The 27784-nt window shown below is 41.2% G+C and overlaps 3 protein-coding genes across 8 annotated transcripts in view; all 3 read right to left on the bottom strand.

Annotated features, from left to right (window-relative positions):
- The window catches only part of pxk (PX domain containing serine/threonine kinase), a 46318-nt gene extending 31566 nt beyond the window's left edge, over nucleotides 1-14752 (bottom strand). For 3 of the 4 annotated variants that reach the window (XM_076268193.1, XM_076268194.1, XM_076268196.1), the window contains exons 1-5: nucleotides 14313-14751; nucleotides 10140-10190; nucleotides 9990-10037; nucleotides 9561-9747; nucleotides 8241-8318 (exon numbers count right to left, since the gene is read on the bottom strand). In XM_076268193.1, coding sequence (XP_076124308.1) covers nucleotides 8241-8318; nucleotides 9561-9747; nucleotides 9990-10037; nucleotides 10140-10190; nucleotides 14313-14414 — 466 coding nt within the window. In that variant the 5' untranslated portion in view covers nucleotides 14415-14751. Of the gene's footprint in view, nucleotides 1-8240; nucleotides 8319-9560; nucleotides 9748-9989; nucleotides 10038-10139; nucleotides 10191-14312 lie in introns of all 4 variants that reach the window. The other variant, XM_076268195.1, reaches the window with a different exon arrangement.
- A 163-nt stretch (nucleotides 14753-14915) lies between these two features.
- LOC143104133 (hydroxyacyl-thioester dehydratase type 2, mitochondrial-like) lies at nucleotides 14916-15517 on the bottom strand. The gene has a single exon (XM_076268086.1). It carries the CDS (start codon nucleotides 15515-15517, stop codon nucleotides 15008-15010), a length of 510 nt encoding a protein of 169 aa, XP_076124201.1. The 3' UTR covers nucleotides 14916-15007.
- rpp14 (ribonuclease P/MRP 14 subunit) lies at nucleotides 15499-23486 on the bottom strand. Of its 3 annotated transcripts, none has more exons than XM_076268087.1 (6): nucleotides 23397-23486; nucleotides 22804-22916; nucleotides 22466-22550; nucleotides 22173-22249; nucleotides 21712-21790; nucleotides 15499-15636 (listed from the first exon to the last, which is right to left on the bottom strand). In XM_076268087.1, the coding sequence occupies exons 2-6, from the start codon at nucleotides 22875-22877 to the stop codon at nucleotides 15580-15582; spliced, it is 372 nt and encodes a 123-aa protein (XP_076124202.1). In that variant the 5' UTR covers nucleotides 22878-22916; nucleotides 23397-23486; the 3' UTR covers nucleotides 15499-15579. The 3 variants fall into 3 exon arrangements, with proteins under 3 accessions (XP_076124202.1, XP_076124204.1, XP_076124203.1); XM_076268089.1 differs by lacking the exon at nucleotides 23397-23486 and adding an exon at nucleotides 23308-23326; XM_076268088.1 differs by lacking the exon at nucleotides 23397-23486 and having other exon boundaries at nucleotides 22804-23390.
- Nucleotides 23487-27784: the final 4298 nt, after the last annotated feature.

Here is a 27784-nt window from a genome sequence, read left to right as displayed (position 1 = left end):
ATAATTACTATGTTGTTGCCTTTTCTATCCAGTAGGTGGCAGTCCAGGATAAGAAATAGAGCAGTTCAAGTAATTAAAGAAGCCCTATGCAGGTTTGATTATTCCTTTGCTGTTTCTGGGTTTTCGCCTGATTTGGGCTCGCATTTTTCACGACATAGCTCCCCCTGCAGCTTCGGTAGCAAGTGACTGCTACGCTAAACCCCCACTAGCTAGCGAGCTAGCCATCAAGAAACCAAGCTAAACACATACAGGGCTCACAATAAAACGGTCGAGCAAACACATTGTTCAAGAGACTATCAAACCACATTACAAAAACGAAGTTCACTCAAGGGTAGGCTACTTACAATTTCAACAGCAACAAAGCCAAGTCGGAGTTGGTTTTGCAGTCTTCTTAGAAACTACAATCTGACTCAGGGTATCTGCACAAGTCCAAATTTAAAGACTTTTAAGACCTTTTTAAGACATCTAAATGTAAAAATTAAGACTATACCACGGCAAAAAAGATACATACGACCAGGGTAGGAATTTCACAGCGGCCACGACGGCCATGGCCGTCGTAGCCCCTTGGGTTGACCGTGAGGCCCCTTTGAAAATCAGAGGTTTACAGGCCACGGTGACCTTGGTGCCCCCTTCTTTCAATATTCTGCTTTGCGTCCTACTAATAGCGATTTTTATTTAGCCTGTGGCCTGTCAAAATTATCTTAGCATTCACAGCGCAAATTCATTTAGTCTTTTACGCAGTGGAGAAAGTGACAGCGCAAAAAAGAAAGTGAGTCCAAATTCACCCATTCTCAGTTGAACTACTCGCGAAGTAGCTTATTTATCACACAGACATCACAAGTATCACATGAAAGAGCTTTTTCTCAGCTTTTAAACGATGTTAGCCGATAATTGCTGTGTTGAATGGTTCGCGAGAAAAGTAAATAATATAATTCAATTTAATCATACATTCTACTGAAGGTTTTGCGTCCCATGATCTCCCTACCCGTTCATCTCGGTGGAATACTTTACGAACCCTTCTTTTAACACATGACAAACCATATATCAGAATAAACAGGAGACCTTACCGAACACAAAGGTGTAAAGCAGTCCCCTGTACAGTTAGCCGTTCCAGAGTAATCCAGTTTTGAATTTGCAGTAAAGTTCGACATACGTGGATGTCTCCAAATTTGGGCTTTAAGTTTTACAGTGTGTTTAAATTGTTCCACATGATTTCATAACGGGCCAAATACAAAATAAATGTTACAAATATCGCCTAGATATTGGTAAATCAGAGGACAGCTGACTAAGAGTTTGTGAAAGTAGCCTTAATGATCACAAAATGCTAAGCATGCATCTAGGCTATTTGAGTTTCCTAAAGCTGAGCTGTGCTTAAATTGTTCAATACATGATTTCATAACAGGCCAAATAAAAAATAAATGTTATATAGCCTAGATATCTGTAAATATTAGATGATCAGATGATTTACAGTTCTATGTAATATGTCATGTTTTTGTAATGTTTCATACAGTGATGCAGGTCTACTGCAGTGAATAGGCTAAATACAACTTTGATAATTTTTATAGCCTACTACTGTATAGTTAACTTTGGCCTTGGTGCCCTGACATGTGGCCTTTGTGCCCCCCACCAAATATGCCCAACTGAAGGCCAAGTGGCCTTGCCCCCAGAATGGTGAAATTCCAAGCCTGCATACGACAACAACAACTGTTTTGTGCAATATTTTTTTTTTTGAACACCCACCCCATTTTGGATTTCTACAGAAGTTACCAAATATATTTTGGCAAAAGACAATAATTGTGTGTGAATTACCTTCACAGCTATAAATGCCCAATTTTAGGGTCTGGGGTGCTTCTTTTGAAGCTGGCTATACATATCTGGTTGTGCTACTGGTTGAGACTGACTGTTCTTCACCTGTATCTGTAGTAGCCTAGGCTACTTGCCAAACATGTGTACTGGACTGGATTCCCTTCAATATTTTTTTCAAAGGTATACTAAGCTATTTAAATATTTTAATAGGCCTACTTTATATAATTTACTATGTGCATCTACAGTGGGTCCCAGTTAAGTTTGGACGGGTTCCTTCATGAATCACGCACCCCATTTTCTCAGCAGAAATGGCACAAACTGCAGTTGACACAAACAACCACAAGGTGTCACTTGGGAGTTCTGCCACTACTATTTTTGATGCGACTTGACTTACTGCTTCCATGACGCAGCAGGGGCACGGGAACTTAAATTGATCACGGTAGTTTAAGCTTACACTTGACAAAACATTCTAATATGAAAATGTAGATGCAATTGTTGTAAAATGGTGCAGCTCCTTTAAGAAAGCACCGTGCGCAGGGATGGAGAGAGAGAAAGCGAGAGGGGATATGTGTGTTAGATGCGTGTGGAAAAAGTACGTGCTGTTGAGACTGGAGCGAGTCATATTCAAAATAATGCAAAAAATAAATCCGCAGATAAAACCAATTATCCTCATTCATTGCAACCTCAGCATGCCTGCTTGCCGATGTTCAAACGAAAAAGATATCAAAGCACCTTTTGCGTTTGAATGTAGCACAAACATTTTTTAAACAGCTGGACAAATGATTTAGCTAATTGATTATAGCCTGTACACCAGCAATTGTTGAACATTTACCTGTACAAGTACATTGACAGTAGCCCAGCCTAACAGCATGTTGTAGGCCTACTGTAAAAATTTCACTTAAATTGCAACCGCAATATGCCTGCTTGCCGACGTTCAAACGACAACGAAAAAGATATCAAAGCAACAAGAGGGTTGAGTCTGAATGACACTGAGTTTTTGAAGTTAAGAAATATTTTCGTATAAAAAAATTCTTCAATCTCCTTCACTGACGCCTATGGAAAAGGCTTAACGTCCCAAAACAACGATCAATGATCATCAAATTTCTCTCTCATATTGCTCCTCATAACCATCTATAAAAAAGTGTTTTTTCTTTTCTTTTTGAGCACGTCCGAATCCCAGGACATAACGCACTGGACCTTATAATAGGCTTGAGATATAATTCCAAAGGGGGCAGATAGGGGCCACTGCACTTAAAACTTAAAAAGATGAAGCTTCCCGAACTTTGAAATTGCGATCAGTGACTGGCATCGTGTGAACGAAGCTTTTCGAAGTTGAACAGGCTATTAAAAACTATTTGCGCACCTCCATAGAGACTGGGCTCTCCCTTCTATGAAAAAGACGTTAGGCTACCTGCAAACTGGCCTATGATTTCATTGCTGAGTTTGCGGTAAAGCAAGAAAATGTTTTTTTTCCTGAGTCAGGATATGGTGAGTCAGTGTCATTTATTTGTCCAATGTTAGCCTATAGATACAGACCAGTACATCGTATCAATAGTTTAAATGTCGTGTGTGTTTCTGCTCATTGACAAATACCGTTCAGCACAATGCCCAATTAATTCCCCCTGTTAAAGTGTTCACCTTTGTTACACTATTTGGTTTCGTGATGTAGCCTATGATAAACATCATATGGCCAAATATGTGACTCAGCTAATGTTATAGGCTATACAATTGAATTTCCCCTCTTAAAGACAAGCTGGTGTAGCTTATTAGACTAGGCTACTATTAAAATACACCGACAGTAGCCTTGGCTATGTGTAAAGTAAGCTATCGCATGATTTCATGCACGTAAGTGAAAAGGGCCTTGCATCTGTCAAGTTCGCACAGGGCCTCGCATCCCCTTGCGACGGCCCTGCAGCTCCTCCTAAGACAGCGAGGAAAAAGTTAAAATACCCGATAAACCCGGGAAAAGTTGACAGGTTTGTTTCGGTCCCGGTGATTATTTGTGAAATTGTGCAAACGACAGCCTTTTCAAGGCATTTCAAGGAAGGAGTCGTAACATGCAAGCTCCCAAATTGACCCTGTAGCCTAAGGCATCAATAAATTGTTGGGACTGGGGAGGGTCATGCGTTTTTTCTCAATCACTTTGGAGGGTCAAAAATTCTTGTTGGCGAGGGAGGGTCACGTCTTTTTTGACTAACGCTCCCAAAACTCCTCCGGTAGCCCCTTAATTAAATAAATAAGGAACAGTCCCTAATTGATTAATAGCCTAGGCCTACACCAGCAATTGTTGAACATTGACCTGTACAGGACATTGACAGTAGCCCAGCCTAACAAGCAAATGTTGCAAAATACATCAAAAGACGCAATTAATCAGAAATAAATAATGTAATCTGCATCGCTTTATTGAACAAACTGCAAGCAACAAGAGCATTGAGTTCGCTGTAAGGCCAAACCCAAGAGCAAAGCCTATCTGTTAAGGCAGTCGATAGGCTATATAACGAGCTGTGTGCCTGGAAAGACGATAGATGACGGCTCTGGTCATCCCATACCCTCCCCCCACTTCCTGTAGCCTACCATTATGAAGGCCTGTAGCCTAAAACGACTCGTTGCCGTTTTGTGACATTAAGCTTTTTCACGTTAAGCCCCCCTCCCCCATCCCCTTCTTTCACAAGCAGTGGGGGAGCGCGGGGCACAAAGTAACACTTTTTGGTAGACAAAGGAGGGTTCTCCGCGCTTCTGTCGTTTGGCCACAATCCGTTGCAACCAGGCCAGGACAGATATTTTAGAGAGAAGGAGAGACGCAGGTGCAGCTTAGATGTCTTCTTAATTTTCTTTATTCTTTAGTAAAAGGTGCAGAACATTATTAAACTTTGACTAACATTTCGATGTGTTGATGTTTTTGACTAACGAACATCGAAACGTTAGTCAAAGTTTAATAATGTTCTGCACCTTTTACTAAAGAATAAAGAAAATTAAGAAGACATCTGAGCTGCACCGGCGTCTCTCCTTCTCTAACACTTTTTGGCTTTGGCTAAATATTTCTAAAATCATTTGAGTTTCACTAGTCACATGTTTTAACAAGCAACACTTGTTATTGAACTAATAACAGACGTGTGTCGAAAATGTACTTTATTTTCCATACGGAGAAATAACATATGCAGAGTCTAACCAAGGTCAATCTTGCCAAAAAAGCCCTCAAACCTGAAAACACATGAGGCAAAAGTGCAAAACATCACAAAACTAACTAAACTAACACGCGCATGTTTTTGTATTGCAATCATTGTAGCCTACAGTTGTAACAGCGCGTAACAGTCGTTTTACTCCCCGGATGCGCTCATTATAAAGAACGTTTAATGTGTCCCAAAAACAGCTATCAATTAATCACCAAACGTCTTCTAAACAAGTATTGCCAGGAGCAACACCTTGCAAAAAATGATAACAATAGGCCTAGGCCTTTATATGGCTCTGCTCCTGCCTAGATTCGAACTCAGAACTGCCTGAAAGTTGCAGACCTGTTCTGGAAATACGTGCATTAACCCACTCGACCGTCAGACAACGCTATCTGCTTTGAGTAGGCCTATTGGGTAGGACTGTAGCCTACACTGGTTGCTGTGGCACAGTCTTGAGTGACCGAATTCGTTTTTCTTTGTGCTGTCATTTTGTTAACATTACTGTTAAGGAGATGCTGTAGGCAAAGTCTATATTTCAACCTCGTTAGTGTAGTAAAAAAAATCATAACTATTCACAAGGGCAGCTTCTGGGCAGCATATTTATGTTCTGTTAGCAAGCGAACTTCTCATGACTACCGACAAAGTAGCCTACTGCCAGCTGACGAAGCTCTCATTTTAAAACATTACTGAGAGACAGACACTGTACAATCAAGAAATCTTGCCACTGAATCCAAAACTATGTTTAACATTATGTACAAGGCTTAGGCTACAGTGGACTAGCATGTTGCAGGGGCTGCTAAAAACACAGAGAAACGCACTGAAAACTCGGCCAATCACAGCCCTTGCTGTCGAATGCGCCGTCTGGTTCGACCGTGGAACTCCACAGCGGACTATGCTGCCCCCAAGCGGCTGCAGTTGTACTTACATTTCACCATTCACCATGATCGTGAATGAAGTGTCAGTTTTTAACTGGGACCACCTGTATTTGTTTATGCCCGCGAAATTGCGTTGAAACTGAAGGTTCCATCACCTCAGTGAGGAGAAGGCTCATCAGTCACAGTCCGGGTTTGCACTGAAGAGAGAGAGGATACTTTGCTGCCTGTAGTTTGTGGAGACCATTGGACAAGTTCATAGGCCCACTTACTCCGTAACATCGGCGCATCGTACTTGTTTACTCCTTCTCTTTTAAGTTACCGGTCAAGTGCTGGTCAGACTTTCCGCTAGCTATTTGTCAGTGCTATTTTGTAGCTGAAGCTATCCTGACCTAGCTGACTTGCTAGCTCCTGTTGCATTCTCCTTCGGAGACGGACTCAATTTGTGCTTCGGTGCTGGGCCCACCGGAGCGCCAACCGCCAACTACCCGCTGCTGTTGAGGTTTGCCGGCTGACTGCAGCAACATCCTCCACCGGAGTCGCATCCTCGGCTAGCTGGGACATAGCTGCCTCTGAGTCAGGACTAAGCGGAATCTCCCGGTTCTGAGTGATCGGTCGTGAGAAACGTCAACTGCACTTACACTGACACACACACGTACACGTTCTCGTCTCTGCTTGGATCACCGGCGAGTTGGAGAGCCGTTCAGCGGTTGCTGTCCTGCCTGCAGCTCAGAGAGCTGCCGTCCTGTGCACCACCGAGCTCCAACGGCCAGCGCTTGGGGGGGGGGGGTTGGGGTTTTATTTGATTATATATGATTAATAATATTGTTGCGATTGGTATATTCTTGTGATTTAACTTGAGTTGTGTATATTGTATTGTCTTACACACTGGTGTCTGTTTAGCTTAACATTTAACGTTACCCTTCGTTAACGTTCGGTTTTCCCCTTAAGTGAATTGTTCGCTCGCTGACATTTCTCAGCTATTGGGTTGTCACTTTGATTAAATAAATATTTGATTATTATATTTCATTATACTTTGGGTGTATTGGCAATTCATTTAACTACCTTCACCACTAGTCTTATTATTTTCACATTGATTATTTAAATTCTGTAGGAATACACTATACACAAGCTAGCTTTTGCCCTAGCTGGGCATCGGACATCCTTCCATCTATCCGTGAGCGGTGCAGCACTTCACTGTCTGGTCGAGGGGATCTCTCGGAACAGCTGGACCGAGGCTACTCTGCGAAAGATCTGCCGTGGCCGCCGACCTGTTGCTGACCTGCGAGCTGCCATGCCAACTGCAGACTAACTGGGCCTCTGACATCCTTCCATCCATCCGTGAACAGTGCACTTCACTGTCTGGTCGAGGGGATCTCTCGGGACAGCCGGACCTAGGCTCTACTCTGCGAAAGATCTACCGTGGCCGCCGAGGTGTTGCTGACCTGCGAGCTGCCTTGCCAACTGCAGACTAACGTTAACGGTGAAGAGCTGCATTCTCACGGAGCAACAAACGGTCGCTGTTAAGTCCACCGAATTGCGGATCTACACGATCGCTCAGTACTTTGGACTGTGCTTCCATCATCTCCAGACTGCAGTCTAGCAGGCCTAGCTTCTAACGTTAACGTTATCTCCAGACTGCCAGTGAATTCACCGGGTTGGTCAGTTGCTAAAGAACTTTGTTGGCATTGCATCGGTTGTGATGACAAAGCTCTGTGCGCAGTTTTCACGAATCATCATTGCTCTTGGACATTTTCAGCTGGTTTGGAAATTGGACTAATTTTAACATCACTTTTTCCCCTTTTAAAATATATTTTCTTTTTTTTATTTGTTTATTTGTTTTGTTGTCTGTCTTGTATGTCTTGGTGTCACGTGTACGCTGGCGACTACGCCGCTCCGTCCGGCATTTTTTGTATTTGTTATTTTTTAAATGTATTTGTCTTGTCTTGATGTCATGGGTACGCTGGCGACTACGCCGCTCCATCCGGCATCTTTTGTCTTGTTATGTGTCTTGTTTGTGGAGCGCTTTGGATTGCACTATGTGCATGTTAAATGCGCTTTAAAAATAAATCTGACTTGACTTGACAAGCTATATGGTAAGTGTAGTATTTTTACAGTGGAGGCACCGCGCTATTCAATTGAATTTATTGTCTGTAATTGTTAGCCTACTGGTATTCAGGAATCTCAGCCAGCTCACCATTCCACTGCTGAGACCTTCAGAATCCTGTTTGCGCCATTTAATTAACTGTTTTATGTATTGTAACTAGTGCCTGTGCACACACCCGTTAAAAAGGGGTTACACAACTGCTAAAACAGTTACATTTAATTCAACTGTTTTTCAGGTTTTCCAGGATGACTCATGGTCAGAGCAGGATCCTTCAAAATGACTTACCAATGTCCTTTAGAGGCTCCACAACCTCCCACTTCGGATCTGACCTGAAGAACATGGATACTTGCTGTAAGGCTATTTCTGAGGATAAAGAAAAATTGGGTCATTTCAAAATACAAACATAATAGAAACAGTACATGTACAAAAACAGTGCATCTGCACTGGGGTAGTGTTTCAGAGAACAGGTTTGACAAAGTCTGAGACTAACCCCGAACTCTAGTTGATCTACCCTGATATGGTAAAAATGTAATCTTTCGGTTCAAAAACAGCTGACCTGAGTTAGCTGAGTTTGCCACCATGGCAACGGGCGCCACTGGCAACCTGACCTCACTTCATACTTTCCCATCTGAAAGTTCTAATACTAGTATGTGCTTGTCTGTTCTATATCAATTCTCTTTTTAATGGTAATTATAACAACCATAGTAAATGATAGTTGAACTAGGAAGCATAGTTACATGTAACTTAACTACCCACCATTATCACTATCAGGACCAAAGACAGTAGTACAACAAACTGTCGGTTTCTTTTTAAACTGAACTACTTGTTTCCTTTGCGTGCTATAAAGGCATGACTATTGCCTATATGCAGTACATAGTGGCAACTGCGGGATAAGCCAGATGACGGATGGCGTGATATATATATATATATATATATATAGTGGATAATGGACTTGGTGGAGGAAACTTTCGGTAACACTTTACTTGACAGTATCGACATACAGTAAGAGTGACATGACACTGTCATGAACACATGACACTGTCATGACACATGAAACCTAACCCTAACCTCTAACCCTAATTCTAACCCCAACCCTAACCATAACTCTAACCCTAACTTGTTATGACAAAAACCGAATGTCACTTAATAACAGAAGCGTTATGTCATAAACGTTTATGACTTGTTCATGATACGTTCATGACAGTGTCATGTCACTCTTATGTCGACACTGTCAAGTAAAGTGTAACCAAACTTTCTTTGCCTCCTCCATGTCCAGTAATTCTGTAGGTGACAGGACACCTCAGAGACCTTTATCCCTTACATCACACACATTTAATATTAGCCTACAAGTGATAAGTGGTGACATTAAGCTACTGATAATATTTTCATTTCAATTTAAAAAACTGACCTGATTTAACAACAGGAAATGGTGGACAATGGATAAAAAAAGCTTCACAGTGTCAGTTGTGGTAACTAATTCTGAGTTTGACTCACATTGGAATGGAAAGCCCAGAATTTCCCTCATCTCAGGGTTAACAACCTCAGACTTCAAACAAAACCTGTTTTCTGGAATATCCCTTTATCTAAGGTCATCTTGTCCCTTACCAGTGTAGTTTGTGGAGTAATTATTAGTGTCAAGGAACTTTTTAACCAGCTCACAACTGGATAGGATGTGGTGCTGTGTGATGAAGTTCAGATAGGTCTGCAGTCCTTTCTGACGTTCAGCTATGAACTCTCTATCCATATTCCCAATGAGCTTCTTTGGGGGAAGAGGTAGGCTGAGGCCAGAAATCTTTAAGACAGACGATTATAGTCAATTGGTTGCCTATGGAAGGCTATGCTAAGGAATATGGTCTTCAGGAAATTGGTCAGTAAAATGTCAGCAAAAAGCCATGCAAGCAACATCCTCTTTTTGTCTTTTTTTATGAAATATGACAGACTAGCACTTTTATCAAGTATGTAGCACATGTTAACAAAGGTAATGGTACAGAATGAGAATGTGTCTTCAAAGAATACTTTGATTATAGAACTTACCAATAGGCTGTTATTCAACATATCGAAGTCACTGTATCTCCTAATGACCTGAATATAATATTAAAAGTTAGATAAATCAGAAGAAAAAAAAAAACCTTTGAAGCAAGGAGCACATGTACGTCTTGTAAGACCTGTTTAAAACTGACCTACCTGCCAACTGTTTTCTGTTGTGACACCTCTCTGCACACGAATGATGTATTCCTAGTTGAAAGAAAAAAGTAATTGATCAATAAAACAAAATTACAATTATTTCACTTTCAAAGCATTAAGTACGCGGAAGCTTAGACCTATGTGTTTCTGTGATGGCATGCAAATGGCTGTCACCCAGCTTTGGGAAGTTGCAGTTGAAGGTTGCTCTAGATTAATATTCTGTCCTCTGAAGCAGAGGCCTACCTAGTACTGTAAGTTCCACAACCACAATATACATGACAAGATACTGTACATCTACTCAAACAAAAGGGGAACAAAAACAAGCTGACATCTGTTATCTGAATTGATGATGCTGAAATGATACTGGTCAAGAAAAAAATAATGCATGCAGCTGTGCAAGTGAAGTGATAGTGAAGCTGTGAAGCATCTTTGTCTGAATTAGTTGTAGTTAGCAGACCTTTTCCATGTTCATTTGGCATAAAACTTAACATACCCTACGAAGAAAGAACTATAGTAATACTATAAGATTTTTCTATATAAGTGTCTAATACTTCTAAGATATTCTGTAATACCCTTAACCTTGCCCTGGATAGTTAATTCTATACTCTTTGCCTAGCCTAGTCTACTTCATAGGTCCCAAAACAGTACTATTTCCTATTGTTCTTTTTCGTTAGGGGACACCTGATTTAATGAACCCGAGGTAAGTTAAAGAAGAAATTAGTCTTCACCCAACCATTATATTAACTGAAACATGACTATTTCAATTTACGAATGTCCTCGATTTAAATAGCACAAACTGAAATGAGCAAGAGTGGGAATATCTGATGAGGCCTAGAACTAACTGTTGGGCAGTTCCAGCGTTATGGATGTGACAATTGGACTCATATTGGTAAACAAAATGCCTTAGAGTGGGGGCAAAATTAGTATCAGTGAATTAATTTGCATAACTTTTAATGCAACCTCTGTCCTCTGAATACTGAGAAATCCTCAAATTTCATATAATCAATTTCATCCTAAGAGTACAAGGCATTTTATCAGTGTTATGGATGTGACATGAAATGGACACACTTTTGTGAGAGATTACAGGTTTTCTACAAACTCTGTGAATTTTGAAGTAAACTGCCGAAACTATGATATATGTAGCATGAAGGAGACTTGAATGAACACAAAAAGTGTGTTTTTGAAACTATGCGTCATTTTCGTAATGCATTATGTAGGAAAAATTGGCGTTATGGATGTGACGGTTTCACGTTATGGATGTGACGTGTCTGAACCAGTCCTCGACAAACTACATAAAACACATAATTAAGTAGTGAATTTTGATAATTTTGATATGAAACAATTGAAATAGTAATCATGAAAAACTATCATGAAAAAGTATTGCTTTTTTCTTCAATTTTGGTCAGTGATTCCCGGGTTACTGAAACACCAGGGAACATGAAACTTGGTGGCCACTCCCCTAAATAACTAGCCCTACCTGAACCGTTGCACCCAAGATGACAAAATATTTATGGTATGTTAGTCTCAAGAGCCCACATCAACCTAACCCATACCCACTCATTTGTGATTTGCACACATAAAGTACATGCACACATACGCAGATGCGCACAGGTGCCTGCGCCTGCAGGTGTACGTCCGTACGCACTGTGCGTACCATCAGGCTACTCAACAACAAGAGAAAATGTCCCGTGTGTGTGTGTGTTTTCACACCAAATTGGCCCACCATACCTTCCCAACTATGGACAGTATGGGTGTGCGTACCATAGCATTAATTCCTGCAGGCGCTCCTGGATGCGCACACACACACACACGCACGCACAGTCGCACACATACAGACAGGCAAGCACACACACACACATAAACACATACATACAGGCAAGCACACACACACACACACACACACATGCACAAACACCCACCCACATGAATGCAGATACATAAACACACACACAGGCACACATACGCATGTGGGCATGCAAACACACATGCTCACACACACACACATAAACACACAAACACAGGCACGCATACGCACATGCACACACACAGACACACACACTCTAAAAGCACAAAAGCTAACTCATATATGCACACATTTACATGCACATGAGTTGCAGGAGTAAGAGATGGAGACAAATTGACAAGCGTTATGTGGTACATCTAGTTTATTGCTGCCCTTACTTATGTTACTCTGTGGGTATTAGCTACAGAGGACCTGACACTTCAAATGCTGTCATATCGCGTCACATTGAAAATTAAACTGTGGTAAGCAGACGTGAACGGCAGGCTGAACAGATCTGCAACAGAAGGAGGTTGCTATGTTAACTCCAGCTGCAAAGTCAGCCATCTTCACCAGCTAACACGATAATCCAGTTACTGTACAACATTAGTATGACAGTTACAGGAAGATAATCGCTCAGATTTTCGTTATTAGGCCACTTGAAAATAGGCTATGGCTAGGCTAATCACTGGAGGTATTTTTTATTATGTTTGTTTTGCTAATGGTTAGGCAAGGCCTCCCTGTGGTTTTGATCAACCTAATAATCTTTGAAATGACAATTGTAAACACTAAGTTGAAATGCGTTGAAACTGACATGCCACCAGAACAGACGTTTTATCGGCTTTGAGGTATAATAAAGTCCCCAGTCTTGTAAATTCACATTATGTAACATCCATAACGTCACATCCATAACGCACCATTAAAGGTTTTAAAAGTAAGAAAGGGGCACAATTTGGTCATCACACTTTACATTGATATAAATCAGCTTTGCACAGACACTATGGACATTGTCGCATCAACACTGTATGTGTAGCATAAACTTTTCCTATAAAACGTTATGGATGTGACATGGCCATGGAACTTGCTGACTTAAAAACAAAAGCCTTACAAATGTAAGGAGTTGTGCTCTTAAAGGCAAGCTGAGCATAGACATTACTCTACCATTCCCTTGTCAATCTGGAATTTGTCAAATGACACAATTTGTTTGAACATTGGGTCCATTTATCCACTTTTGAAATATGTATAATATTACCATGTGAAATATGTTGTTTCTGTATGGTTGCACACCATATTTATGATGTAAAAAGAGTGTCATTCTCCATCAAATTCAATCAGATCAGTTACAAACAATAAAATATAGACCTAAATGAAGATTTTAACAACAGTTCTATTTGCGTATGCACAACTTTTTTTTTCCATGGTAAGGATGACCTTTGCATGGAATTGCCCTGTTACAGAATTTACAGGAAAAAACGTTTGTTGGTTTTCTTATCGTTATGCATCACTATTTCCATCAGCACCCACCTCACCTTCTTGTGACTGAGGTAACAACCTCACATTCTAGTAGTTAACACGATCGACAACAAAGTAAGCAAACCAGATTAACACTGGCTAAATTGACTCAATGGTTTTAAACGACACTGCAGAATTATTTGTAGGACATTTATCACTGAGCTTGCCCAGGATCTTGAATGGAGAAGCTAGGTTGGGATACGCTCGAATGATGTTTTCATAAAACACGACATGGTTGTGCTAGCAACTTAACGTTAGCTGTGGCTTTAATGTCACTTTACTTTGGCGCATAACGCTGAGCATTTAAGTGCAATTGTAACGTTAAACTGTGTTGTTACATATAACTAAAATATTTTCTCGACTGGACAGTTAACGTTAACATAGCGTTAATTGTCGACGCGCGGTTTAACGTTACTCGAAAGTAACCATCAGCGGACAGTCAGAATTAACGTTAGGCAAAATCCAGTTCACATCACATTGCTGATGAACGCCGATAACGATAGAACAGTTGTAGTGTTATTGCCATGTTCCAGGTCATCAGTCAACAACAAACCAGCTGCTGCTCAGTTGTTGATTAGCTTTCATGCTAACTGTATACTGGCTGTCACCATGTTAGTGAACTTAGCGATAGCTAACGCTAGAGCACTAATGTTACTACTGTGAGCCAATAGCTAGCTTGATTCCTGGCTAATAGCTAGACTGGACTTCATTCATGCTGGTTCTAGCCTATGTAAGTGGTATTAATAATGTGAGACGTTAGCGAAATGTAAACAACTGTCCGAACAATCCGGCTGTTCGATCTCTCAAGGCGGCCTCGTTTAGTCATCGGCGTGAAATCCCGTGATCATCATGTATCAGGTCCGTATCGACCTACCACTTACCGTATGAGAGTTCAGATTCTGACTTGCTTCGATAACTGCAGTCAATGTAACGGTGTCGTCCAGCAATACCTCCCCAGGTGATGGTTTCTCCATGAACGCCATACTGGCGTTCAATTAATTGCTCTCACGTTGAGACTGGGAAATTGAGTTGTCAATTCAGCAAACCCTGTACGCAGTTCCCACCATTATGATAGGGGGGCCGGCACTGAGTCAGGATGTCTCCGCCAGAGTGCTACTTCACTGACGATTACAGATCGTCTAAACCCGCCCTAACCCGGATAGAGCGACGCATTACGTTTTCGTGTAGGCTACAACAGCGCACATCAGACAAGTAAAAGGCGGAAATGAGGTTTACATTCAATAAATGTTACTATTAGATATTTACATTTAAATATACCTAATTTATGTATGCAGCACAGAACATAATAGGCTAGCGCAGGCGCAAACACTATTTGATTCCCTCTCACCAGTCCTGAATGAAACTCAAGAACATCTGTGAGCAAACTAGTCGATAGGCCTACTTCCTGGAAAAATCTGATTGACACATTTAGGCTTACAGTTGGAATCCACCCAATAGATCAAAGATACTGCAGACGAAATCAATCTAATTTAATGTTCCATTTATTGTTAGGTCAAAACGATACATTTGACACCACAGCAACAACAAAAACATGATTGGAAGGTTCTTTTTCTCTTTAAGACCTATCTGCATGTTCTGGCATCATAACCATAACCTCACCTTCCATAACTACCTTATCTTTAACAGAGCATGAAACAGAAATAAAAGCAAATGACATTTTTATTTTTTTCACCTCTGCCTCAGCCACCACTTCCTCTCCGATGTAAAGGGGTGCTGGGAAGCGAATTTCCTGGTAGAGGAATATGCAGCCTTTTCCTGGCATTTTTGTCCCTAGAACCGCTGAAATCAGCCCATTAATAAGAACACCATGAACAATAGGAGTTTCAAAAGTGGTGGTCTTAGCATAGTCTGGATCGAGGTGAAGGGGGTTTGTATCACCAGTTAGTTCAGCAAAAAGAGCAACATCTCTTGCACTAAAAGCTTTGGCAAGAGAAGCTCTTTCCCCGACATATAGCAGTCGTTGATTGCAAGTCTGTGTCAACGGAGGCTTCAACTTGCCACACCAAGCCAAATTAATTGTGTGGTATATGGGTTTCATGAAAACGGTTCTCCTTAAAATGTTCATGTTCAACTCTTTTCTTGGTGCTAGGTCAAGAGCAGTTTTTCCACTTGTACTGTAGGTGAAGCTTAGTGAAGTCCCAGTTCACGGCTATTTCCAGACAATGCTAAAAGAAAAGGAGAGACCTGGGGGAAAAAAAGTCAGTAACGTTAAGTAGGCCTATTTGTACTCCATTTCACACTTGACAAAAGTGTGCCTAGTCCAAGACTAAAAACTTTTCTCCATGGGGATCTCAATTTAAATTCTCTTTTAGTCCAAGGCTAGGCTTAACACAATGACTATGCTCAAATAGTATAAGTATATATATATATACACTCTTTTGATCCCGTGAGGGAAATTTGGTCTCTGCATTTATCCCAATCCGTGAATTAGTGAAACACACTGCACACAGTGAACACACAGTGAGGTGAAGCACACACTGATCCCGGCGCAGTGAGCTGCCTGCAACAACAGCGGCGCTCGGGGAGCAGTGTGGAAAGCAGTGTGGGTTAGGTGCCTTGCACTTGAGCCAGGGTTCGAACCGGCAACCCTCCGGTTACAAGTTCGAAGCACTAACCAGTAGGCCATGGCTGCCCCAATAACAGTACGCAAATCTGACATCTGACAAATACATTAATTTAGAAATGGAAATTCATCATTTTCACACACCTCACTTTCAGGACCAGATGCTCTGTGCCCATAATACTAAAGATGCTGAAAGATCATTTTTCAAGAAAAAAAAATCTGGGTCCACTGTGGTCTTATGTGGACCAAAATGTGTCTGTAGTGGGCCACATAAATTGCTTGCCTGTTATAGGCAAGCTAACTAGAGCAGCTTAGAATAATGCATTATTACATCTCATACTTGGGTTTTGGCTCTTCTACAATGGAGCAACACTTCAATGGAGCAACATTGTATGGCGTTTTACAAACGGAAGTTCGGGAGGAGCGTGACGGAATTTGCCACGCCTCCTTCTTCAATCAGTCAGGTTATTTATTCGCAGTCTACCTGCCGAAGTTGCAGCATCGGTGTTACTCCGCTCGCAGTGACTACCGGTTTCCTCGCTTGTCTCAAGCAGAACTTGCTGCCCATTATCTGTTACAGACTTTCATGGTCTAGGTTGCGTGGGAAACTAGCAGGGAGGTAGTTCTTATCTTGTTGCTTTGTATTAGAGCTGTTTGTAAAGCCCACTCGTTCCTGCTGAATGTTGAGATACACGTCACAAACATGTATAGCCTACTAGATGAAGGCACTTGTTTTGCTATTTGCCTTACTCGTTTTTAGCTAACAACTTTTCGGTTACATTGGCTGTGTTAATAGTTACAGGCTCACGGAGTAGCCACTAGGCTACTGCTTGTCTAGAGGCATAGGGTGAACTGAAGTCAGTGTAGGCTAAACATCCCGTGAATCACACTTGAACATTGCAAGCGGCCATGTTATATAGACGTGACATTTCTGATAAATCAGGCTTCCAGTCCTTCGTGGTTCTTTGGTAAAGTTTGCTTGGAATTGTGTTAACCAACATGTTGTTTGTCACTCAAATTTGCTTCAGTAGCCAATGTGCCTGTATTCCGTGATTTGCGTGGGTCCCAGCTTGTAACTTCTAACACGTTACATCTCTTGCCACTTGTTTTAGCAAGCAACTAGCTTCCCTCATTGCAGATGGCTAATGGTTAGCCTACACATGAAGTTGGTACTAGGCTACAAACTGCAGCCGTTTGCCAAGGGTAATTGTATAACGTTAGCTAAAATTACCTAGCCTACCGTTTGATTTTAGTAGGCTAGCAGCTACTGACTAGCCTACTCCTGCTAGTCAGTGTGTGTGTCACCGTGGGCTATGCAGTGGGTTCTAGCTTAGCTTGTACGCTATTACCTGCTACATGATTTCAATAATAACTTTAAAGTCTCAATTGCTGTGACGAGTTTCTATCTCATTAAAGATAAGTAGTAGACCTACATAACAAACAGCTAACCAACTCAGCTGTGTTCTACAGCTAACGCATCTACATGTTGCTGACTGCTACCACTTTGCCTGTTTAAAGAGTCTTATCTCGGCATTTGATTTGTGATAAGAACAGTTTAATATGCATTAGTATTGAACGCATTGCGCTGCGGTGTTCATGATGCTAACCTTTAATGAACACCAAGCTGAACTGTCATTCGGCCAGATTCTGTGCCGCAACAATCTGGTATCATTCTGATCCAGACATGCGCAAATATGGAGTCCCAGTGTGTGTGAGATGCGGAGTTGAGGTCAGTTTTGCCGCTCTACCCCCACCTCAATGCCGGCTTTGGCCGTAAGGCATCTGATACACAGGAGCTGTTGTTCTGTCGCTCATTGCTAAGAGGGCAAGGAACGAATTTTTTCTCCTTTAAAGTGTTTGGGAGTTTTTCGCCTTCCTCTGTGTTGAGAGTGCCAGCATATTAAAGCCTTCCCTAGCTGACCATGGGAGCACAGGTACACCAGTGTGTAGCTTTGCTCTGTTACACTCCTAGCTGACCATGGAAGCACCTACAACAGCTCTGCTGTTCCTTGGAATCCTCTCTAATAATGTGCTGCTCACCACTTCTCTGCTGTTAGCTACAGTATTTTAATTACTTCCTGGTTTCCATAGCACCTCATATTGCTAAATTGGCGCTATTGCTATCCCTGGATTACTCAAACTCAATTATCACAACTCTATGTAATTATATGCACTATCCTGGGGTGTTAGGCCTGTATCAAAGCATGTTGTAAGCAACAGCCTACAACTACTAGACTACTATCGTCTCCATTGTACTTTGTGGCTAAATGTAATTTGCTCATTTTGAATTGCTGATAGGTGTTGGCTAAAATGAAACATACATTCTTAAACAATTTCAAATCAAGGCCAACACTTTCCCGATTTCTCCTGAAACTTGTCCTCAGTCAGAGTGTTGAGCTCAATCCTTTTCTCTTTCCCTCCTGCTAGCCAATCAGCCAAGCACCTGCGCCGTAGTGTGGAGCTCAGTTCCTCCGGCATCTCTCCCTTTGTCCATGCAACATGCTTTGTCAACCCAGCAAGTTATGGGTGCCCGCGTGCAGCCCTCTACTGTACCTTGCCTTCCACTACTGCGGTCTCTCTTCTCTTCCAGCTAATCAAGCCTCTTCTCTTTGCAGACCCAGGGTGCTGTGCAACCTCCTCCCCCTCCCCTGTAGCGACCGCGTCGCTACCTTTTCCCTTTCCCCATCATCTCCCACCGGCGTGAACCGCGTGTCTCTTCCCCAGCCAGGGACCGCGTCCCTGGTTCTCCCTCACCCCTCTTTCCCTGGATTGGTGCCACCACCCATGGGGTCACCCAGTGTTTCCCATACATTGACTTATTTGTAGCGGCCTTCCACAATATCAACATTGACCACCACACAATGATTTTCCAGGTTGTATTAAATTGTGCTTAAATCTGGTTAGCATCATAACCACGCTGTGCTAATTTGATAATCTGTTCCATTCAAGTTAATTCTGCAAACCAACCACCACAATTGGAATTCAATTCTGTGGGAAACACTGGTCACCGCATCCTTCTAACAATGTTTTCCAGATCACACCCAGGTCAATCTTCTCTTTCCGCTCTTCATGTTTTGCTCTTTACAAACCCTTTTGCTTCATTTTTTAAGGTGCCTTAGTTGCCCTCATCTTTGGGCTGTACACGGATCCTGCTGACTCCTGCCTGCACAGTGACTCCTGCACGATCCCCCCAGAGCAATTTGGCTGAGCCATAGACTCTGCCAAGCATGGGTTTCTTAATATCCATTAATCAGTTTTAGCTTCAAGATGGCTCTTCAGGCTCTTCACTTGTACTAATCTTCATGTCTATGCCTAACCTACTCCAGCCTAGCCGCTTGCTCTCATTCTCTAAATTTCTTCTCATGCTCTTGAATGCAAACTGCCTCTATTAAAGTGTTTGCTACAGGTTCATATTTATTCTCTAGATCGGCTACCATAATGCTAGGTAGCTCAGTGTTCTCTACAAACTTAATACAGCAAAGTAGAAACCTGTAACACCCATTTATCACCTTTCAGTAACTATCCTTATATTCAGACCATGTGTACGCTATGTAATGTTCCCCTTATAGCATATATTTGACATTTTTGCACATGTAACCCTCATTGGTTTTAAGGGCAACTCGGATATCTACCAACGCATATTGGTATTGGCGCAGACCGTTTAGGTTTCATTCAGGCAAATAACGGTCTACCCGAGCACTTGCTCAAATACTCTAGGCCCCTTAGATACCTTTCATATCACCTTATCTATAGCCTACATGGTCCTTGCCAGGGTCTTTTCAATTGGGTTGCATTTTTTGGGGTGATCACATGACATGGATCCTGCTTGATTCCTGCCAGCGCAGTACACTCCTGCAAGATCCCTGCAAAGCACTCCATGACCCTGGCTAGGGATCTTGCCAAACAGCAGAATTGTAGATTGTAATTTGGAATGTTAACTTTATGAATCACTCACTGGTTAGGGATCTTGCCAAACAAGTTTGCTGTTTTGAATGTCAAACTCATAGATTGGCATTTGCATCATCATTAGATCTCCATCTGCCATAGACGACAGGCGCCCCTGGCTGTCTTAATTCAAGTCGTTCCTCTATCGCATCCCCATTAGATCCCCCATTTGCTACAGATGACGGACGCTCCGTTACTTGCTTCTGGTTTCAAATGCAGCTCAAAGCTGTTCTAACGCAAGTCGGAATCCCAGCAGACCGTTACTCAACTTATTCTTTTAGGATTGGTGCAGCCACCACTGCGGCAAATAACGGTCTGTCCAATCAAGCTCTCAAAACTCTCGGCCGGTGGTCCTCCGATGCCTATCACTCATATATCAGATCAAATCTCTGATCTGAGGAAAGCGCACCTCGCGCACTACCATTGAATTTGCTCAGCGTGGTTCTTGCCATAGGGTCCTTCATCTTCAAATGCAATTTTTGGGGTGTATGGCGGAATCCTGCCCGACTCCTGCCTGCGCAGTCGACTCCGGCACGATTCCCCGTAGCCCTTCAGGACCATGGCCAGAGACCTCGCCAAACATGCTTTTCTATTATGCTTTTAGATTTATGCTTTTATGTCTTTATGCAAATTCAGGAATGTGAACTAGTGAAATGGCGTTTTACAAACGGAAGTTCGGGAGGAGCGTGACGGAATTTGCCACGCCTCCTTCTTCAATCAGTCAGGTTATTTATTCGCAGTCTACCTGCCGAAGTTGCAGCATCGGTGTTACTCCGCTCGCAACCCACCACCTCCCCTTACGCCTCCCGTCTTCCATAGTTAAAGAATAAGGGGGTGTATGGCGGAATCCTGCCCGACTCCTGCCTTCGCAGTCGACTCCGGCACGATTCCGCGAAGCCCTTCAGGACCATGGCCAGAGACCTCGCCAAACATGCTTTTCTATTATGCTTTTATATTTATGCTTTTATGTCTTTATGCAAATTCAGGAATGTGAAATGCATGTTGTATGAGAGCGAGAGAGAGAGAGAGATGTTCATTTAGATGCAACTATTGAAGTTTTTCATAAATAATTATGTTATCTGAAAACAAAGACTATTTATTATAGGGAGTTCATAAGTGTTTGTTTAGGTAAGTTTTCAAGTTTCTCCACTAGTCCTATATGTAAAGGATAAGGTCTGCCTAAGACCACTTTTATATGTAGGAAAAACGCATATATTTTCATGCGGTTTGGCCTTTTATTTACACGAAAACTGAGGTTCACTGAAAACTATTATTTCTGAAAAAGCCAGCCAAAGTGGAAATTTGGGTTCCGGTGGAATCCGGTTTCACGTTTGCATGTAGACAGGGGATGTGATGTGTTGTTCCCTCGTTTGTTTGAAATCTCTGATTGGCCACCTGTTTGCTCGAGGTGTTCCCGACACTCTTCCCCAGCTGTTTTAAGCGTCGGTGTGAACGGATTATTTTTTAAAACTAAGAAGAGGAAAATGTACATTTTTCTGAATACCCCGCTATGTATAAACATGGTTTAATATACAAAAACAATAGATATGGGGGGGAAGCAAACAAAGTTCAATGTAAAACTCAATGTCAGCATCCTTTTTATATTTAGGCTCATCTAAAGCCCATCTGGCAGACTACAGGATCTTTCCTGGTCAAACGCTTGTTGAGATTTTGTAGCAAAAATTAAAATTAAAATTATTTTATTTAATTTTAATGATTTTAATGAAATTATGTAGTGAGTATTCATTTACCTGAGTGACTCTGACTGCACACAGTTCATTCTGGTAAGATCCAATGAGGGTTAGGGCACTCCACAGCTTCACAAGGCCACTGTAGAAAATAACCAATTTAACAAACAAAAATGTATAAATATATACAAAATCATACCATATACTCCATAATAACCATAAAACCCAACAAATATAGTTTAGATCCACCTCTCCAACAAGGCAATACACATATGCTGAAAAAATTAAGGGAATAATCAATCACACATTTAATCAGCACTCTAACATTGTTTGATGTTGAGGTGAAACTGTTATGAGGCGATTGTTTGATTTTACTGACAGACATTCTGTGAATGTAGTTTGAGAAAGGAGAAACGGGGGGCATATTTTAAGTGGTGGAATACTGACATGCTGAGGAGGGGTACTGGCAAATCAACCCATTTATTACTCTTGTATGACACGGCATAGATCCATGGTTGCTATACCTGTTATATACACGGAGCATGCCTGTCAATGTACCTGGATCAAACTTCAGCAGGTCAAATGGGAATGCTGCCCCCACCTAAACGTAACAACAAAAAAAAGAATAAATATTGGTCATATCTGTCGCTCTGCCATACAGGTTCACAATTTAAACAACTTTACAAAGTACTTTCAAGGCTCAAGAGGAAAAGAACAGCGAGCCATTTGTTGACTCATGTACTATTCTATTTGAGGGGAAAATATACTTGTACGAGTAGAATGGGTGAGGTACACTTTATGAGTCACAAACTCTTACCTCTCCATACAGCTGTCTCAAACCAGAGATGATAAGCTGTTTGAACTGAGCGGACTCAATGTTTCTTCTCCCATTCTTCAATTCTCTAATCATACACGAAAATATCAGACCATTTTGCACATTAAATTACAGCATAACTGAGGGCAATCAGGTTATAAACCACCGCATGGTGCATTTTGAAGGGACCATCTTCAAGAAAAAGTTGGAAAGAAATAGGTAATTAATGTACGGACACATTGTCTACGGCTTACTTCACAAACTCTGAAAAATGGGGAATTATAACCTTCAGAGAGAAAGAGATGACCATGGCAAATAAAGGTTATCATGCTCAAACTTACAGACAAATCTTCATATACTGGAAATTTGAAGCATTTTTGTACACAAGCCGTTCGAAAGCCGCGGGTTCCTCCATTATGTCAGCACGCCGCAGTTTACTTAGTTATGCTAGGCCCTTCGAACAAACAAGGATCGCTGGGGTTAAAGCAATGGCAATGCATTGATAAATTAATTGTGTAACATTCTGATCGGGTCAAACGCAAGAAAAAGGACATGCTGTTGCCCCGCAAACGGTGAATTAATGTGGCCTGCTGCTGCATGCATCACAAGACATTTCCATTACGCAACGTTTACACTATAGAAACACAAGTACCCTATAATTCAGTAGTTTACACTGGTTTTGCTAATGATCTACAACAAACTTATTGAAATAGCTCACAAACGACTGACTAGTGTCCCCAAAAAGCCTGAGGTTGTGTTTGCTAACATTAGCATCCACTGAGATTAAGACAGTAACGGTTAGCGTATCAACGTAATTAACATATTGTGTTAACATAATCCCTTACACAAACGGCGATGACAGCCTGCTAAAAGATATACCATACACAATAATGTTTTAACTTTGTGGGAAATATTTGCAGTCTCAAAAACTTACTGTCAACTGACTCGAAGGAGCACACGCGCAGGAACCAGAAATGCGTAAAGATGTATTTCATTGGTTAGGCTCTGTCGCTCTGTGATTGGCTGCATGTAATAATTTACAAACAAATCGATAATACCAGAGCCCGTCTTCCTATAAGACATTCTCTGATAACACCAATCTCTGGACAAACAGGCATTTTGGATACAGACTACGAGACTAGATAGAAGAAATACGTAGCCTAGAAGAAACAGTGTGTTTCGTCAAAATATAAAGCATGCTCTGTAAGGCCGGTGTTACCGGATATACGGTTTCTGAGATTCTGAGTTTCCAGGGAGGGGTTTAGCGTGAATATTTATGAACGGAGGATGTCGTGCGCGAGTGCCTAGACGCCCATTGCTGAAGCGTGAATGAAATGGAACTGAAAATGTTGTCAAAGAAAGTAGAAGACCACGGCGTTTTAACACGTTTTTGGATGTTGTCATGTGTTATTAATGGAAAGTATGACTATGTCGTGTTCGAGTTTAGATGCAATTTGGCGTTATCTTGTGTCGCAGCCAGTCAAACAAAACTTTGTGTCAGATTCAGTGGGTCGCTTACCATTAAGGATATTGGCGATTTTTACACAGTTGGCCTTGATGGTAGTCCTAGCCTAACTAGGCTATTATGTTTTTTATCGTTTTGATTGTAGCCTAGCCTCTGTGCATCTGTAGTGACATGTAGCAACATAGCCTACAACACAAATGTCTGTGCAATAAATAGCCCATGTTACACGCCTGTGTATGTCCTAACTCTGAACAAATGGCATCCTGTCTTTCCCTCATGCACATGTGATATGTTATTCTGAGACATAATCTATAAAAATGCATACACATAACTAAACACACAAAAAGTTGTGAAAACAATGTATTGTATTAGTTATTTACAGCCAGGACAAATAAACTGTCCTTCAGTGTCAGGCCAGTTTACACATTCAGTGGTAGGCCTACCAGCCCTGGCAGCAATCACATTTTATCTTCAAGACAAAAAACATTGGCTTGACATCAGTATTAACTCAAAAAAACCAATATTATCATACCAAAATACCCACAGAGTATTGTGTGCAAGGAAAGGATACGGATATACAAAAACAAAGTTTGGGTAATCAGCCTTCAAAGGGCAGAAATGGGGTGCCCTGTCTATCTATTGTACAGCAGTTTATTCTTTTCCATTTTAATTTTCCATTGTAAGAGGGAGTCTGGCCAAGTTAGCCTAATATTCTTAGGGAATACAACATAACAGCAGATTTGGTCAAAAATGTAAATTCAGGCATGCGTATAGAACAGCATGATATGAGCCTGTCTGGCATCAAATACACGAGTGGAGTGGTGTGTTTTGGTGAGTGCTGGTGAACATATTTTCATCACAGCAGGCAACTAAGTAACTTGTCATCTTGATAATATGATAAACTACAATAAGAAAGCAACATAATTCCGTTGTCTGTTTCTCTGTTCCTACCTGAACAGTAAACTTTCAAAGCGGTAAGACCTGCTCAAAATGCCATTAACTCTATTAAGAGTTGATGAGCTTTCAAAATGATTTTGGAAACGTTATTTTAAGGTAAAAACTCTTCAGGGGTCCTTTATGCATCACATGACTCATTTGGGGTTTGAGGGGCCAGTTTACTACCTGTTATAATCAGCCCATATGTAGTCATTCACCCCCCATCATCCTCATTGAGCACATAGGTTCTTGTAAAGTGCTACTTAATTGCATTTGTAACCATTACCTTTTGAATATACAGATTCTATATGACCATACCCCACATTAATAACATTAACCCATTCATCTTGTGTATCTGAAGGACTTCTGTAAGTAGGTATTATCCATGTAAAGCTAGACAGTGTTTGTAAGGTAATAAAGCATATTGACTTAATGTAGTTATGACCTTTATGGATAAACATAACCAATATACTGTAAGTGCATGGCCCATATTGATGCCCTGCTTCCCTAATGGTACAATAACAACATGATTGTATAAAACAAGTTTTATTATTTCACAAGACTCCAAGATATCAGAATGTCCAATAAAGCATGATCTGTTTTGGCAACAGAGGTAGCTGGGCATTGTAATGCAGCACAAGTACATTTGTCAAACTAGGCTAACATGTTTGTGTAGGCAAGCATGCGTGACCAAACCTCGAAACTCATTGGACATCACACACAAAGAAAAAAGATGATGTACTGACACTTTAAAGTAATCTACCATGATGTCCCACTGACATTACAACTTTAAGTGCTAAATAGCCCATTTAAACAGGGCTAAATGAAAGTAATAACAATTTGATAGGCTGTAGGCTAGCCTGTCTAGGCTACACAAGATCAAAACATACGCCAAATTGCATAATCGTACTCGACCACCAGTGGTCGTCGAAATTGTCACGTTTTCCCACAATAACCCATATCAACATTCAAAAACGTGTTACAATTGCTGTAGTCTTATAGCTTCTTTACCAACATTTTCAGTTCCATTTGAGTCACGCTTCATGAATGCTCTCTAGTTGCGCGCGCACGACAACCTCCGTTTATAAATATTCACGCTAAACTCCACCCGACTCCACCCATGGAAACTCAGAATCTCAGAAACCGTATATCTGGTAACACCGTAGCCAGGATTTTTCAAATACCGAGGTCAGGGGCGGCGCTAGAAATGTTGGGCACCCCAAAAAGCTAGGGGGTTCTTCCGAGATCCTCTTTTCCTTCCGAGGAAAAAAAGGAAAAATTAAACCATAGAGAGGGCTGATCATGATCATTTTGCCAACAACCTTATATTTGTTCAGTTTTTGTTCAGTAAACATGTTTTGTTTATAACTTGAACCAACACACTTTTTTTAGATGCACCTGAATATCTGAGCCTTTTCCCAAATTGGCTTAGGATATTTATACTGGACCCTGCCCCATCTGTTATTAAGAATGAGCTGCTTCTCCTCATCAGCTAGCAAATGTTGCATAATTTGCAGGGTCATAGGGTACAGAGCTTGTAGGCTATATCTGACACAGTGAGTGTCACATCTTGACTCTCACTTGGGAGGGCCCTTCACCCATCATTTCCCTCTCTTCTCTTTCTTCTCAACTGCCTGATTTCTATCTCCTGTGTTGGAATTCTTAAAACAACAAGTCTCTAAATTACTGACCAATAATTGTCATTTGTAAATAGCCTAGGTAATATTTGGGCCATGAGATAATATCCCAACATTAAGTATCCATCCTATATAACATTGATATAGCTTGGATTTCAATGCAGGTTAGCTAACTGCCAGAGCCGGACAGTAACGGAGTACATTTACTTGAGTACAGTACTTGAGTACAATTTTGAGGGATCTGTACTTTACTCAAGTATCATTTTTGGGGAGTACTTTTGACTTTACTCAAGTACATTTGAGGGGCAAATATTGTACTCTTTACTCCACTACATTTCTATCCATAACCGTGAGTACCGGTTACTTCTAAAAAAAAGGAAAAAAGAAAAATCTCGGAAACCCTCAATTTGTTGTTTCCCTCTCTGCACAATCCAACGTGATTGGATTGTGCAGGCGCCACTGATTGGGACAGCCTATCAGCAATCACCTTCAGTTTTCCGCCAAAGTCAACTCCATGGTCAGATTTAGATAAGAGATGAAACCATGGGCGAAACAATGGATGAAGATGCAGCAGGTCCATCCCGGGAATGTGCCAACCTGTGGCCCCACCTCGCCAGACTATTTAAATTTTCTGAACAAGTTAATGATAGTTTTCACTTCAAGTGTTTCAATTACAAAATAGTATTTTGTATTTTAAATACATGTATTAGAAATACTGCCCATGCCTGGAAACATGGTAAAAAGATGAAAATGACTTCATTTTACTTTCAATTCCTTTTACATTCTCCAAGGTATTAACATTAACATTTTTCATGACCCCATGTAGGACATTTCTGTAAATGTAAGCACTGTGGCAGTAGTATGCAATATTTAGAAAATGTAGGCTACTCTTGTACTCTTGATACTCAAGTACTTTTAAAAACAAGTAGGCCTACTTCAGTTCTTTTACTTAAGTAGACATCTGACTGTTGTACTTTTACTTGTACTTGAGTAAAATTTAGCATAGTGTATCTGTAGGCTACTTTTACTCAAGTAATGAAGCTGTGTACTCTGTCCACCTCTGCTAACTGCATCTCCACTGAATTTCAACATAACATTTCATTACAGGTTAGCATCTTATTGGTAGCCCTATTGCATCTTTATAATAATTCTATTCAACCATTAGGCCTACATTTCCACCTTCCCTCCTTTACTTCTTTGTCTGCTCAACTTCTGCTGGCTTTCCAAACGTTAACTTTGTGACAGCCTTTGTTCACGGCAGGTGAATTAAGATTAGCCTACTGT

Source organism: Alosa pseudoharengus, unplaced genomic scaffold, assembly GCF_046254945.1.
Source record: "Alosa pseudoharengus isolate Yale_2024_CS ecotype anadromous, Long Island Sound unplaced genomic scaffold, YU_APseudo_1.1 YU_APseudo_1.1_scf_5, whole genome shotgun sequence".
In the NCBI taxonomy this organism is placed as follows: Eukaryota; Metazoa; Chordata; class Actinopteri; order Clupeiformes; family Clupeidae; genus Alosa; species Alosa pseudoharengus.
Note: the sequence above shows the minus strand (reverse complement) of the source record. Positions and strands in the feature narration are given on the sequence as shown.

Bases quoted from the DNA above. Each gene is read 5' to 3' on its own strand.
- LOC143104133 (XM_076268086.1), bottom strand. From the start codon at position 15,517: ATGAACATTTTAAGGAGAACCGTTTTCATGAAACCCATATACCACACA.
- rpp14 (XM_076268087.1), bottom strand. From the start codon at position 22,877: ATGGAGGAACCCGCGGCTTTCGAACGGCTTGTGTACAAAAATGCTTCA. The intron at 22,250-22,465 runs GTAAGAGTTTGT...TGTTACGTTTAG, and splicing joins TGAGACAGCTGTATGGAGAG to GTGGGGGCAGCATTCCCATT. The intron at 21,791-22,172 runs GTATAGCAACCA...TATTTTCTACAG, and splicing joins ATGCTCCGTGTATATAACAG to TGGCCTTGTGAAGCTGTGGA.